Source organism: Pseudopodoces humilis, chromosome 3, assembly GCF_049639895.1.
Source record: "Pseudopodoces humilis isolate 2021_Gansu_Grassland_sample_001 chromosome 3, ASM4963989v1, whole genome shotgun sequence".
In the NCBI taxonomy this organism is placed as follows: Eukaryota; Metazoa; Chordata; class Aves; order Passeriformes; family Paridae; genus Pseudopodoces; species Pseudopodoces humilis.
The window spans coordinates 16,967,453-16,983,398 of NC_142202.1; the positions used below are offsets into that span (position 1 = coordinate 16,967,453).

General features: G+C 37.6%; 1 protein-coding gene across 3 annotated transcripts in view; it reads left to right on the top strand.

Moving 5' to 3' along the window:
* The window catches only part of NVL (nuclear VCP like), a 37,965-nt gene that overhangs the window by 15,088 nt on the left and 6,931 nt on the right, over nt 1-15,946 (top strand). For all 3 annotated transcript variants that reach the window (XM_014252851.2, XM_014252853.2, XM_088052330.1), the window contains 7 exons: nt 31-249; nt 825-929; nt 1,696-1,758; nt 2,917-3,036; nt 3,720-3,819; nt 11,455-11,561; nt 15,205-15,281. In XM_014252851.2, coding sequence (XP_014108326.2) covers nt 31-249; nt 825-929; nt 1,696-1,758; nt 2,917-3,036; nt 3,720-3,819; nt 11,455-11,561; nt 15,205-15,281 — 791 coding nt within the window. The remainder of the gene's footprint in view (nt 1-30; nt 250-824; nt 930-1,695; nt 1,759-2,916; nt 3,037-3,719; nt 3,820-11,454; nt 11,562-15,204; nt 15,282-15,946) is intronic.

The following is a 15,946-nucleotide window of genomic DNA, read 5'->3' on the forward strand; positions in this document are numbered from 1 at the left end:
CTTTTTCTCTCACTTTCCATGTACCTTAAGGATGAATTGCAGAGACTTTTGGATTTACTGAAGGAGCAAGCCCCCTTGCCTGAGGAGCAGCTGCAGAAGCTGTGCATTGAGATGAATGATTTCATTGTTGCACTGTCATCCGTGCAGCCCTCTGCCAAGAGAGAAGGCTTTGTCACAATTCCTGATGTGACATGGGCAGACATCGGAGCCCTGGAGGATGTTCGGGAGGAGCTGACTATGGCAATATTGGTATGTCCTAACCTTACTTCCAAAGAGCTTTTGCACTCCCCCCCATGCAGGAAATAAAAATGTTTGTTTTCAGTATTTATTTAAGGTATAGAGGTATTTTTCAATATCTTTATTTAAAACAGTCAAGTTTATATAATTCACTTCAGAATTTGGTTCAAGTCTGGTGTTTGTATTTAATATTTTGTTTTTTGTATTCATGCTTTCAATGTGTATTGCTCAATCTTTAAGTATTCTGAAAGTTGTGTACCAATAACCTTGGTTATGCAACTGCCACACAAAGAATTGAGAACTACTTAGCTGGAAGCTTAGCAATCATGCTGCTAATCAGAGGGAAACTTAACCTTAGCACTTTTAGGTAACTTTGGTGAATAAAATATTTTCCTTTTAATAAGGATATTTCTCCCATTTAGGGGTAATTAGCAGTGCAAGATATTAAGGTGCTGATTGAATATCTATTCTTTTAGTCTATAAAAAAAATTGGAAAAAAGAACTTGCTATGAATAATTTTCTGTAGCTAAAATGCAAAGTTTCATGTTTTCTTTATGCCAGAGATAACAATGATAATTTCTTTTTAGGCACCTGTGCGAAACCCAGAGCAGTTTAAAGCTCTGGGCCTGACTACTCCAGCTGGTGTCCTGCTTGCAGGTCCTCCAGGGTGTGGCAAAACACTATTAGCTAAGGTAATGCATTTTCTAAACATCATTAAAGACACTGGAGAATCTTTTTGAAATTGATGTTTTTGCAGGATGAGTCTGGATCATAGTGTAAGAAGTTGGACTTTTGCACCACATCTCATCAGAAAATTAAATTTAGGCCTTTGTGCTGAAGTGATTTGATTTTTCTTGCATAAAGTTACAACTTTGCATGAATGGAGAGGGAATTCCTGCAAAACTTGAAGGAATGAAGTTGGTTAAGGAAAAAGTAGCAAAGATGAGAAGAAACTCTTGGATAACCACTCCATGGGATATTTTACTGTAACTAAATTATATGTTTGGGAGTACTCTGCAATTCTTACTGAAAATACTTCTGTTTTCCTTCTTGAGCATTTCAGTTCTTAAGGCATCTCCACATAAATGCAGATAATTGTGCAAATTTCAGATTGTTTCTCATTTTGTCTTCAGATGCTCCTACAGAGTTGAGTATCTCTTTAACTCCCATAGTTACTGGACATTCTTCAGCTGGTGAGGGGGGGATGGGTTGTGAATCTGGAGCTGCCTCGTCAGAGAGAGAGAATACATTGCTAAATTCCCTGCTCCCCTCCCACTCTTAATTGCATATAATTATACTTTGTACTGTTTTCTATATTTTGGGAACAGTTGCTAACTATGTTCCTTCCCTGATATTTGTTTATCAGTCCGTGGACAGAACCCAAGCAGACATGATAAATGTGTGTTTTATATCTATATCTATATCTATATAATCTATCTGGATTTACCTTTTTCACAGGCGGTGGCAAACGAGTCTGGACTGAACTTCATATCTGTGAAAGGTCCTGAGCTGCTAAATATGGTATGTGCTGATCATGGGGCTTTTGTTATTTATGGAATTCTTGTCCAAAATGTGGGGCAAGCAAAATTCCTGGTAATTACACAACTGGTACTGGTGCAGCTGAAGTTGCTTTATTTAACCTCTCCTTAAAGTTTTTAGCAGTGAAGTTGTTCATGTGAAAAGAAAAAAGTCACCTGTGTAGCTTAAATACTTATATTAATTTAAATTACCTGGCAGGTAAACCTTCTTGACTTGAAGAGTTTCTGAATGACCAGCTGCATACATCACTGCTTTTCTGTAGCATGGAGGTTTTAAATGTCAACAGATAAAAGTGCTGTAGTTCAAATTATTGAAGCACTGGACTTAGGAGTGCTGTGATGTAACTTCAGTCCCTTTCAGAGTCAAGAGAATGTGCTGAACTGAGTAAGGTGGCTGCAGCTCCCACCTGGGGAGGCCTTTATCAGTAACGTGGAAGCTGAAACCCACGTACTGGATTTGATTGATCTCTTCCCAGACATTTTTATATGCCTACTTCAAGTACTGATACAGGCAGGAAATACAACACTTAAGTTAATGAGGAGCCAAACTTCACTGTGGAATAGGGAGAAAAAGGTTGGGTGTGGTTCAGAAACTGTTTTAACATACAAATTATATCAAAACATGTTTGTTTGGAAGAAATTAAGTGTTTGCATTTACAACTTCACAGCCCCTGTTCCTGCAATTCAGCATTCAAAGTGAAATTCTGGCTGACTTTTCAGTTCCCTACCATCAAGCTCCTGTCTTCCGGCAGCAACTCTATGAACTTCAGATGTTCATTGTGTTCACATTGCTCACTGGGTTTGTTTAGGAACAGCTGAACAACAGGGTCCTTAATTAAGACTGTATTTGTTAATTCTCATCACCAAAATGGTGGCAAGTTAGAGTTATTGCCCAGAAAAAAGGAATTACTTTAAACTCTGAATGTACTGCAAATTGTCAAAAGTCAGCTACTGACAGTTTCCATGTAAATTATGATCAGTAAGGAAACAGATAAGAGACAGTTGTCAGAAAAAACCAGATGATAGGGTTGCATTTCTCCCTTGCAAAGTACTTTAAATAGTGTTTAAAACTATTGATTTTTTTCCAAGCAAAATCTTAATGTCTTACATAGTTTAAATGTTGTTTCTCTTATTTCTTTAGTATGTTGGTGAAAGTGAACGTGCTGTACGCCAGGTGTTCCAGCGTGCCAGGAATTCAGCCCCCTGTGTTATATTCTTTGATGAAGTTGATGCTTTGTGTCCTCGGAGGTCTGACCGTGAAGTGAGTCTACCTTGAGATACCTCCACAAATAAATACTCTCAGTCACAGCTTTTGGGACATTGCAGACAACAAAAGTACCCAGAAGGGTATCTCCCAAGAAAAGCAGTCCACTAGGCTTTTATTTGAGGGAATATATGTTGGTCAAGTTTTATAAAGCTTAATACTTTTTTCGTATGAATGTATAGACAAAATATCCAGAGAAATTCAGGTTAAGCTATTGAGTTTGGTTATAGGATGTCAGTACTATGGAATTACCAGTTACCTCTCAGTAGGTCACCTGCTTAAAATGTTGTTTCAGAGGTTTCAATATTTAAGGACTCTTTCCCCTCAAAAAACTGAATATTGAGAAATTTTGTGTGTTTTTGTTGAGGTAGATATCAGAATGACTAGTACAAGTATTTATATTACTACTTTAACTGAGTCCTTTAGTTTTGATGGGAAAGGTTTGCCATGTGTTAAAATACGGTTAAAATACGTAGGAAGCATGAATTTGGGATGGAGACATACTAAGAATATGAGAGAAGCAATCCACAATGCAACTACATTGAAAGTGTGAAAAAGAAACTTTTCCTTTGAGTAATATTTCAGTGCAGGGAGTTAGTAGATCTTTTGTTTCTTTTACCTTGAAATACTCACATTCCCACTGTTTCTTTGATTTTGTTGACAAACTTCTCCTTCCAAAGTCAGGAGCCAGTGTGCGGGTAGTGAACCAGCTTCTCACAGAGATGGATGGGCTGGAGAATCGGCAGCAAGTTTTCATTATGGCTGCTACAAACAGGCCAGGTAAGGACCCAGAATTCAGAAACAAGAAATCAGATGTCCTTGGTTCTCTTTTAGCAAAACCGTGTGTTCCTAAATATTTGAATTCTGTAACTAAGCCTGTTCTGTGCTTAAAATTGCAGTGTCTGCTCAAATCCAAAGCTTTTCTGATCAGTTAATCTGTTCCGTGTTCATGTGGTATTGTGAGATGGCAATCTCTTTGAAAATGTTTCTTACTTAGCACCTGGTACCATTGCTGTTTTAATGCTTTGAAAGACCTTTGTCTGCTGTGAATTATCTCCTTGCAATATATAAGCAGAAAAGAGACCTAAAATATATTTTTTTTTCCTTTTTTGCTGCTTAAATTGATTTTCTATCCAAAGCAGCCTTATAGTTTTCTGCTATCTTTTTTTTTTTTTTGTCTTAAGACATCTGTCTCATGTTAAGTCATTTTTCCATTTGCTTATCTTTTGCTTCCTGGGCTCTATGTTCCATGCTAGACTCTGCTTGGAACAGTTACTCTCCTATTCCTTGACGTTCTGTCCAGCTTGGATATTGACAGCTGTCTATGCTCCCTTGCTGACTCTTACAGTTTTTGGTAGCTCTTGCAATTCCAGCAGCATCTTCTCAGTTAATAAGCTACACACTGATGTCTGCTTTACAAACATCATCAGAGATAGAAAGACAGCTTTCCATCTCTGTTTTTTGGTTTGTTTTGTATTATGGAGAAGTCTTGTGTTTTATACATAGCAAAAAACTTGTCTTTCCGGAATTTGAATTCCACATAGAAGCTGTGGGTTGTAAATAAAGGAATTTGTTGTCAGTTTAGAAAGAAACAAGTGTGAAGGTGTTGCACTTCCTTGGTTATGAGCATTTTTCTGAACATTGCAACTGAAATGAAATACAGGGTTACATGTCTGTCTTGGTAGAACCATACTGGTGTGGGTACCGGAATTCTGGAAAGAACTTTTGCACCTAGAAAAGGTATTTGGCAAATTCCTGCTTACAGTGAGACACAATTATTTGTTACCTGCATGTATTAAGTAAGGACAAGATGCCGAGTTTTGCTGAGAAGTGACTTAACAGGAAAAATAGTAGCATGGCTATTTTGGATATAATTTGGAAGATGAGAAAGTTAAAATACTTGACATTGCTTGTGTTCTATAAATTAAGAAATATTTGGTCTGAAATCATCTATAATAGGCATGAGGTGGGTTTTTTTTTTCAATGGTCAAAACCTTCAAAGATTTGGAGGAAGATCTGTCTCGAATTCTTTGCACCATGACAGAGTTTCAAACCTTCTACATGATAAAGTATGAGCAGTAGGGCTTAAATCTCTACCTGCTTGTACAAATTCTTTGACTTAAAGTGACAGGTTTTCCTGGCATGAGCTTGCTGGTCCTGAGCTATCTAATGCAGTGCAGAATAGAAAATAAAGGCTGTGCTATGTATAGATGCAGTTGGATGTACCAAGAGTGTTTGTGGCAGTGTCATCAAGTTGCCTTAGGAAAGAGATCTCTCCCTAAATTAGTTGCACTGTTGCAAGCATTTGTGTCAAGCAGCCCTATTTGGAAGTGTTTCTCAAGGGCTTCTTACCTAATTACTGACTTCTTGTTATCTCTGCCTGGTAGCTTGGGCTGGGAATTCCAGCACTTTAAAAGTGAGGACACATCCAGCTGTACTTCCTGCAGTGCCTCCTCAGCCGGTTGGGCATGGGGCCGATCCTTTTTTGGGCTGCTCTGTGTCACTGTTCTGAGCTAAGGATTCCTCTCATGGAGGCAGCTGAGTGCAAGCACTCCAGCAGCTTCACCAGGGCCAGATTAGGGTAAATATTGCTCAGATGTTAATTTCAAAATATAAATACTTATGTGTAGCAGGTTTGTCCCAATTCCTTGATTTAGATTTATACTGATTCAGTGCTTGCTTGCAGGTCTGATTTTCATGCATATGTGAAATAGACACCTGTTCAGTTGTTAATTTCCCTCTCTATAAGCCTTCTACTAGGTGCATTTTTACCCTTATGTGGTTAGAAAGTACCTCTGGAATGGCTTGGGGATCTTTTTTTTTTTTTCCCCCATTCAGTTTTAAAAAGTCACTATTGCCTTTTTCAGCTGCAGTAGCAGATGTACTGTTTGACCATACAGGAATAGTTAAAATTACAAAACTTTACCAAATAATGAGGTTTGGGCTCATATTTGAGGGCAACTGGGAAATGCGTAATGCATGAAATCAGCAGTGTATTATTAGTCAGTGACATTGGTGAAAAAAGGGAATTTGAGGTAAAGATGCCAAATGGAAAGAAAATGCAAAGGCAGGGATAACAAATACAATTAATTTCTATTTATTGAATTTGTAGATGAATTTATGTCCTTCAATTTGGTGATTTTAGCTTGATAAATATACAAGGAGTTGTTTTGCCAGCATTAATAAAATGTTTTTTTTAAGCTGGAAGATGCAGTTTGGATAGGATGGATGTCTTGCTTCAGAAGGACTGTGTATATGAATAACATTTTCGATAGGTTTAGACCATAATTTTTTCCTGTGATACCTGCATTTGTCAGTATGAGGAAATAGAGTTTCATCAGAACAATTTCTACTGAAGTTGTGGTTAAGTAGGGTAAATGGTTTTTCTCTCCTGTAGTTTATGCACTGTTCATGGGGCCTAGGAGGAGGCAGTGTTCACCAAATGAAGTTTTGATGGTGTGGTCTGGGTAGTTGAAAGGAGCACACTGCAGGTAGAGAGCAGTGAGGTCTGTGCTAGTAAAGCACTCTTAACCACCTTAAGAATGCAAAGCCCAAGCAGAGACCTGTAGGACAGGCATAGCTTAGACTGGCTACTATATTGAAGTAGTTCCCACAAACAGTTAAAGTTGTGGAGCCTGAAAAGGTTTTTAAATCTTTGTAAGAAAGATTTTTCTTTCTTTCATAGCTGTGGTTAGTAGAGGTGCTGCTGGGGAGGGGAGTTGTGTAATGTAAATCTAAATAATACGTATCCCAGCAGAACTTCTGCAGTCTTCCACTGAGCCAGTGCTGTGAAATGTGAGATCTCATGGTTTTTAATCCATATTAGTATAATTTATTGGGAGAGAAAATGGCTTTTCAAGATGTTTCTTTTTTTAGAGTGATTGCATGTGTGGTGGCTTTGATAATTGGTTGCTGGTACTGTTCATGACTGTTGCCATGTTCATGTTTGTTGTCAGCATTGTAGCCTGAAATCATTGTGCAATAGGAAGAGTCCTCTCTCATAAGTTATTATTACTGTTGTTGTTACTATTATTGTTATTGCTATTATTGTTGTTGTTTTTTAAGAGTAGTTGCAGTTAGGATAGCAGTGGCTCAGCCACTTTTGGCATCAAGGTACGTTCCTGGCACAGTTGTTCCAGTGAGGTGTTGGCACCTGGGACAAGGTATTACTGTGAGATGGTGGTGGTTTATACCCCATGAAGACTGCCAAATTCTCTTTTATATAGCCTTTAAACACTTGGAAGGCTTTAATTCCCATTTTGGCAAAAGGGTAGGCACAATAGATTGGTTCTTTTGTTTATTATCTAAGCATGCAAGTGGTAATTCTTATTCTGACAGTGCTGAAAAAGCCCTTGATGTGTCCTAAAAAGCAGGATCTTTGGATGCTTTTTGCACTTACTCAATGACTTTGAATGTCCTCTGCACATATTTTTTGACTCCTTCTAAATTAGCAGGGATGCAGTATTCCCAACTCAATCTCTTTCCACCTAAATGCAGAATCAGTGTGAGACTTTGTCTGAAGAGGATTAAACTTTTAAAGCAATCAATATCATTAGACAGAGAGAGGGAAAAGAATAGAGGGAGATACCTTTATGGGTCAGAATACTTACATTCTTTTCCAGCCTATTTACTTCCCCAAATTCAAGAGTAAATACTGCACAACTGCCAAACACTACTGTTGAATGAAACCTCTAATTTCCCACAATTTTCTAGCTACCAGCTTGAATTTCAGGATGGGATACTGCTACATAAATTGTGATGATGTTTTGCTTTTATTCATGGCCTCTTTCTCTAGCTTTCTTTAATTAATCTTGCAAAATTCCTCTTCTGCTTTTACCTATGAGCACAATCCTAGTTTCAGTGAGTTCTATTTTTGTTAGCAAGTTTGTTTTCATTTTTTAAGAGCTATTCACCTGAACCACATGTTTTGAAACACAATTAAAAAAATAATCACCAGTCTTTAACAATAGTTACAGTTTGGGTTTGGGCATTGTTTGTTTTCACCTGTTTATACATGTTGCTGAATTAAAGGCAAGATAAGATCTAAGAAAAGCACTTAATACGTGAGGCATGGAACAATTTCTTTCATAATAATTGTGATTCACACAAATTATATTTCTTCATTTCAGCAGCCCTTGAGTGTTTTGAATCTTTCAGAGTCACTTCAGTTGATAAGTGCAGCGTTCACCTGGAGTCTCAGAAAACCTTTTAGGGCTTCTGAGCCTGCGTTTCAGAACATCACAAATGGGAGGGCCTAGATCTTGTGTACTTCAAATATATTTTTAAAAGCTGGAGTGAGAGCGTGGGAGAAGTTTGATGGACTCACACAACAGCTGTCATTGCTGGTATGCACTGACCATGTGCATACTTCTGTAAATGTGCTTGGCTTCTGTACAGTTGAGATAAGACACAAATAATCAACTGGAAATTAATGTGGGACTGAGAAATTCTATTATAGAACAATAGAATGTCACTGTATAGAAATATATGCACAGACACTTTCAATGGAACGTAATGATTCTGTAAGAATTTGCAGTAGTTTTAAGAGCAGTGTAGCAAACTGAAATGTGACATAATTCTCTAGAGGATACTGCCTGTTTGAACCCTTAAAAACAAAGCAAGGAATGGATGTACTGTATATATCTTCTCATATAATTTTGCCAAATTATTTGGAAAATTATACTACTGGCTTCTAATGACAGTCAACACCATTGACCACCTCAGAAATGCAGGAAATTATTAACTGGACATTTCTCCCAATAGAAATATATTCTGTCTGTGAGACAACTGCTTGGAAAAGGAGTGCTGTGTTTTATCACATTTCCATGCTTCACTTTCCTTCCAACTTGAGGGGTAATAGTAGGCTTTGAAATAGGTATCTGCAATAACTACCTTAATTTCATTAAAATAGTAAATGTTTTAAGATAATAGATATGGAGAGAGTGTTATGATTTACCAGGGTGGAATGCTTTGAAATTCCTTAAAGGGGAACCTCACTCAGTTCTTTTAAATGGATATGAAGTCCATCTTACGAATGAGTTTGTCCAATGAATAAGTACTAATTTTCTGGATTATGTGAATTGAGTTTTCAAGAACTTCAGGCCCAGGTCTGAACCAGAAGAATGAAATGAGTTGATTCATAAGGAGGTGGGGAGTGTAAATCTGTATTTCAGACTTTGGTGTGGTCTTGTTGCTGTAAACCACCGTTACTGCAGCTTATGTAGTTCTGTCAGTCGTGGTAAATTTTTGAATGCAGGCAGTGTGATCATTTTCATATAAAAAGATGAATGCAACTTCAGACCACATTTGTTGTCTTCATATTGTTGGACAAATAGCAAGTACCATGTTCTCAGTGTGCAAAACAGTATTTTCCATAGCAAGCTTAATATTTTAAAATATTATTTCATACTTTATTTTTGGAACATTAGAATGGGGCAGTCAGCAAGTGCCTGGTGTTGTAATGCAGGCCCTATTGAGAGTATTTGTTTTGGTGTTTGTAACAGATCCTTTGAGAGAACTTTGTCATCTTCTATTAATAATGTGACAAGAAACACAGAAACAGGAAAGTGCACTTGTGTCAAAACCAAGACAAAGTGTCATTTGGAACGATGCACAGATGTATAAATAACATGTTGTCTGTGTCTGCTATGACAGGGATTCTGTTTAACCCTTGTTACATCTGGTCTGGATTAAATTAATACAAGTAATTTTTTTTTTTTCCCTCACCATTCTCATCACATTTGCAGTAGCTGATTTTTCTTCCATGGATGCTTCTGCTCATGACTGCTGTATCCTAGGGGAAAAAATGCTTTTGTCCAAGAAAAAGATAATGGAGTTGTCCTTTAAGCATAACTGAGAGAGCAACCTGAACAAAACCATAAATAAGCATCTTTAAAAAGTGGATCAAGACCATACTGTGGTAGGATCAGGTAGTTCAGGGCTTGACAGAGTTAAGCAAACTTTTTTCATTTGCAAAAAAACTGTAGTTTTACTTCCCTGCTGCTGTTTTAGGGCTTGGGTGGTGTCTGTTTTCTTTAAAGTATCTGTATAGTAAAGATTAGCAGCTTCACGTTTTCCAGTCCTTTAATGTACAGGAATGCAATAGTTTGTCTGTTAGCTTGTTTTGTCAGGAGGGCAGAGCCAATGTGGGGTGCTGCAGCTTCACTGGGAGGCCTTGATAATTTCCAGCTTTAGACTTAGGTGGACCTATCAACTATCATGTTTGGGAGAGGTTCTTGCAGTAGCTACCTCACACATTCATATTATTTATATACTTTAAAATAGTTAGTTGGTTACAGTAAAATTATAAATTTCTTTATATCTTCTGTGAGTGCTTCTGTGACTTTGCTGCTCACATTACTGTGGCATGTAGAATATCAGAGAGTCACAGAATCATTTAGGTTGGAAAAGACCTCAAAGATCATGGAGTCCACCTGTCAACCCAGCACTGCCAAGTCCACCACTAAACCATGTCCTCAAGTACTACATCTACAGGTCTTTTTTTATCTCCAGGGACGGTGACTCCATAGAATTCCTTAGTGGAACAGAGCAATTAATACCATCATTGGGTTTTGGTAGATGGGGAAACAGGGCATCAAGAAGCATTGAGAAACATCATGTGGGCAGTTTGTGCTGAAATACAGGCAGGAATTGAGGCTTTGTCCAGGTTATACACCCTGTCTGTGTCTCTTGTTATACCAATAATCAGTATTTACATCCTGACTTACTTTGTGTACATTCAGTATTGAAGCCTGTGGTGCTAAAAGGCAGCTACACATTTCTGTTACACTTAAGCTTGAAATGGTTTTCTAAAAACATTTGTGATAATTTTTGCTTTCTTACTTCTCCACACATAATAAATTCAGAGTCTGTAGTTCTCCCTGGGAAAATATTTCTGTACTTTGCAGCTATCTTTGGTATTTTCCTGGGTTTCCTGTCTTACCATTCAGATAACCATTATGTAGTAGAAATGCAAATAACCAATAAAATTTAAGTTTGCATATGGATGGTTGTGAATGGCCCTGTGTGCTTGTTATGCTTGCCTTATCATTGTCCCTTTGGCTAGAGTTCCTTCCAGTAGAACAAACTGCTAATAATTAATGTGGAATTCTTCAGCAAAAATGTTCTAATTCTGTATTGCCAAATAGAGAGTTGTCTTCTTATCTGAAGAGATGAAACTGGTATTTATGAGCCATCATTGATCAGATATGGCTTCATTGTACTGGGTGTTAGAGACTTGTTGACAAAAATGAAACTTTTTCAGTCAGCTCCTTTAATGCTCAGAGCTTCAGTCATGGCATAAATGCTTCTTTGAGTCTTGGTAAAAGTATGCATGTATTCCTTCTCATGTGCACATGTTCCTAAGGGTGCATCTCATATCTGGATTAATTCTTTTCTATTTTTCTCCTCCCTAAGATATAATTGACCCAGCAATCCTGCGTCCTGGTAGGCTGGATAAAACACTCTATGTGGGTTTGCCACCACCTGAAGATCGTCTTGCTATTTTAAAGACCATCACCAAAGTGAGTATTTGGAGATATATCCTTAATCTTGAAGCCTGGTTGAATGATGTAAGACAAATTAAATATTACAAAGAATTGCAGGATCCTGTCTGATGAAACAGCTATTCCTGAGATCATAAAAATAATCCCTCAGCTCATCTGCTGTTAAATTTGCTCTGGGACTGCAAGGGGCTGATGAATCTTGAGTAAAGCAAACCTGTTAAACACAGAAGTTGCTGCCTTTATAGTCACAGTTTGAACAGATTTAATTAGAAGATTCCTATCTGAGTGAGTAATGGGCCTAGAAGTGTTTTGTAAGCTTTTTTTGGGGGGTTCCAGACATTCAGCAGAATGATTCACAAGCTCCATCTGTATTTGCTCATCAGTAGTTGTGACACCTAATTGGCTTTGGAATTAAAAAAAAAACAACAAAAAACTTGTGATGATTGAGGTTGTAGATTAAAGTAAATGTGAAAATGTAAAATCTGTGCCTTCATAGGTCTTCCCTGTGGTGGACAGCACAATCTGCCACTTCAGAGACTTGGATTATAGAATTCTGTGTGTTTCTCCTAGTATGGCACAGCAGGAATCAAGGGCTTTAAAAACAACATTAAAAGCTTTATGAATTATTTGGATATTTCCTACTTTTTTCCAGTAGATCAACATTGATTGCTAAGACCAGGTGTTCTATCAGATATTTTTTGGAGCTGCAAAGGAGACAAAGTCTTTACTATAGAGAAAAGATAGCATTATGAGAAGTTTGGCAAAAATTATTTAGTGTATTTGCAATAAAAGATAATTCAGATCTGTGTAACCTTGAAGCTGTGTTGTACAGGCAGTAGTCGATTCAGAATTCAGAAAGTAAGAACTTGTTCCAGCCTGTTCTTTCATGCCAAAATAGATGTTCAGAGGGTGATCTCTCCTTACAAATTCAGGATGTTAGACTTCACTTCATTTGTTCTGTGCCTTGTGCTTCATGGATGAAAATAGATTAAGTGTTCACGCATTAGCTATTTGCAATAGACCAGTTTGTTGTTCCTAAGTTTTACAGAAATACTTCAGTTAATACTTTTTACAGCCCTGTTGTTAATGGTCTTCATGAGACGTTGAGAGGAATTGAGTGTAACATCTGTGAATACTGTAAGGAATCATAATTATTATTTTACAAAATTTATTTTTAGAGGTAATTAGGGGTTTAGGGGAGTAGTGCAGCAGAGCTAGGTGCTTTGCTCCCTTCACTGGAGCAGAGGGGACATTAAAGAGAGCTGATTTCTCTCTCTCTCACAGGTTTCCATTGCTCACACACTCACAGCCACGTGTAGCCACCAAGATATATGAAGCCACGTGGCAAGGGCAGGATCACTCATGGGCAACACTGAGGACAAGGAACTGTACTGAGCCCTCACTTCATGTTTTGGCTTTCTCTTGTCTGTCAATGACCAGCTGGTTATTAGGGAGAACTGTTCGCAGTTTTCCATCAGGAATCAAGTTGAGAATTGCGTTTACTGCCATAAATCTTGGGTGAGGTCGCTGAAAAGTGTCCTTGCTCCCTTCTCCTGGGAATCTTTGTGCCTACAGTCCTGTCTTCCTGTTGGGATAACACCAAGAGGAGTGGCAATGGGATGTGGTAACCCTGTTATTATCCCACTGCCAAAATATTCTTATCTTCTGCTGACAAATCAGCTTTACCTGCTTATGGGCCTTCTTGGCAGCAGGAATACTTTGCACAGTGTTTATCAGCTTAGTTTTTGTGGATCCTGTCACTGGTTATCATGTTGCTTGTCATGCTTTTTGGAATGCAAGATGCTTTCATTCATGCTTAATTCACACTAGTCTGACTATTTTGATTACAGATCCTTGTGGTGAATGAGGGGTTAAATCTTTAAAGATGTGTAGGAGTTATGTGAAAGAAGAACATGGAGTAGGAAGAGGGGAAAATGTGTTAAATTAATTGAAATGCTTTATTTTTCATCAGATTTCATCCATGCATTCTAGGTAGGTAGGTGAAAAATCTGAGAACACATTTGCTCAAGGCCAGAGAAAACAAATTGTTTGCAATGTGCAGATGTGAGTGGCTTCTGGATGATGACATACATTCCCAGAAATCTCCAAGTGGAAGCAGTTCTTGCTGAATGAAAACATGGCTGCTTAGAAAGGCAGCATGAGGGACAGAAAAGGGACTGGGGGGAGGAACAGGTTGTCAGGAAGACAGCCTAAATGTGGGTTGAAACTTTCTTGTAAAAGACTTCCATTTCAGTTAACTTGTACAAATCAGTCATTCCCAACTATGCATATTATGCAAGAGAAGCCTGTCTTCACATGTTTCAGTTACTGCTGTACTTAAACATTCCTGCAAGCTGCCTCAAGCTCCTCTGCTGCACAGAGCTTGGCACCAGAGCAGGGAGAGCAAAAAATGCCCAATGTATTTGCTCCACAAAGCAATAGGTAAAACGTTTCTTTTTAGCAGAGGAGGTGTCTCTCTGGCTTGTAATTTCCTGTAAGAATTACCAAAGTATCCCATATGAAATTGTATAAAGCTTCCTTCTTTCCAGGTTAAAATCTCTCCTTTCAGATGTTTTAAAATCAGGCTTCTCCTTTATCTTTTTGTTGTGGTGTTATTCTGGATCTTTTCTCTTTCTAACTGTTAAAGAGTCATTCAAGATTGTTTCCTTACTGTGCCTAGCCCTTGACAGGTCCACTGTCTGTTAAGTATTCAAGTGTTTTAACTTGACAGTTACTATACATTTTATTTTTTCCTCTTGAAGGTATTGTAGGTATGTAGTATATTAGTTCCTCTGAAGGAGTCAGAAAATAATTATGTGAATTTTTGCATTTCTGTCAAATGAGTATCTGGCAGAAATTTATCATTGCATCATAAAAGTGTTCTTTCCTGTCAAAACTCAGATATTGTTTGATCAAAGAGGAATCTTGAATCTCTGTACTATCATGATAATACTTTGCTGTTGTCTAAGGATAACAAGCCTACAGTGTTTGGAAATTTGTTGGCAAGTTTCAAATAGCATTTATGTAATTTAAGACTTTTGCTGTTGGAGATGCACAAATTATAACAAAATAAACCACTTCTGGGATCTTTCTGGAGGAAGCAGTAATAATATGGAAAAGTAGTGTCCAAAAATCTACAGTATATCTAAACTCCTATAAAATCTAAATGGAAAGCTTCTAAGTTTGAAAATCTATATCCAGAATACAAAAGATATACAATTAATTTAGTCTTAAAGGTGATAAGACAACTGGCATGCCTGTTTCTTAGCTGTCTGATTTCAACACACAGTAAAACTAGAAAAAGTTCAGCTAAACAACCTGTTGAAGCAACCAGCTATTATTAAAATAAGCCCACATGTGGAATAGTGTTGGTGTTACAATGCCCTGGGGCAAGCTGGTCATAATTTCCTTAAAGAAAATCTAATCTGTGGGTGACAAGTTAAAATTTATCATTGCTTAAAATTTTCTAATTAAATGGTTTTAAGGCTGATTATCCTTTTTGCCAGTTTGAGATTAAAAATATTTGTGTTTGTGGGTATTGCAGGAAACTTGTGAGACCCCTATGTGATTCCTGATTAAAGAAACTTAATCACTTCAGGGATGACAGATGTAAAAAAAAAGTTTTCTTACCTTCTCTTTTTTCTTACCTCAACTCCTTTAGGGTGGCACCCGGCCTCCCCTAGATAGTGATGTGAGCCTAGAGGAAATTGCTTACAGTCAGTACTGTGATTGTTACACGTGAGTATCTTCTAGTTTTGACTTTCATACTTAATGTGCAGTGCCAGCAGTCTTTGATGCATGATCTGCTGTGTTTTGCTGGTATTATTAAGAGGGTTTCTTAACTTTGTAAACCTTTTCCCTTAGGGTATTTTTCTTGCTTTCCCTTGGGCTTTTTTCCAAGAAGTAGGTAGGAATATATGGATGCTAAAGTCTTCTTCATCTGGAATAGTCTTCACGTTGCAAATACAGAACAGTGGAGGCCTTTCGGTTTTCTTTGGTTTTATTTTATAATTCTTGCATCATCTAAGAACCACAGAGTTAAGTGGTTTAAGTTGTGGGCCCATACACAGTGGTGATGAAAGCAAATTGGTTAAACAGCCATAGCCAACTTCTGTGTCACAGAGTTGAGAAAAATCTGTTTGACAAAGTAATGAGAGCCCATTTCAGCTTGTACTTTGGGAATAGGTGTGGCTTTAGGGAAATCTTGATGACCATACCTGTCAGAATAATTTGCAATTATGGGCCATAAAACTTAAAAAGCTTTAAGCTATTCAATAATTTAGTAATGCTCAAAGTTTTTATGGAGTTCACTGACGATAAAGTTTATGACAGGCTGCTTGCCATAATATTACTTGGGAAAGATGAGTAATTTTTCTTTCTATACCTTTCACTCACTGGTTTAT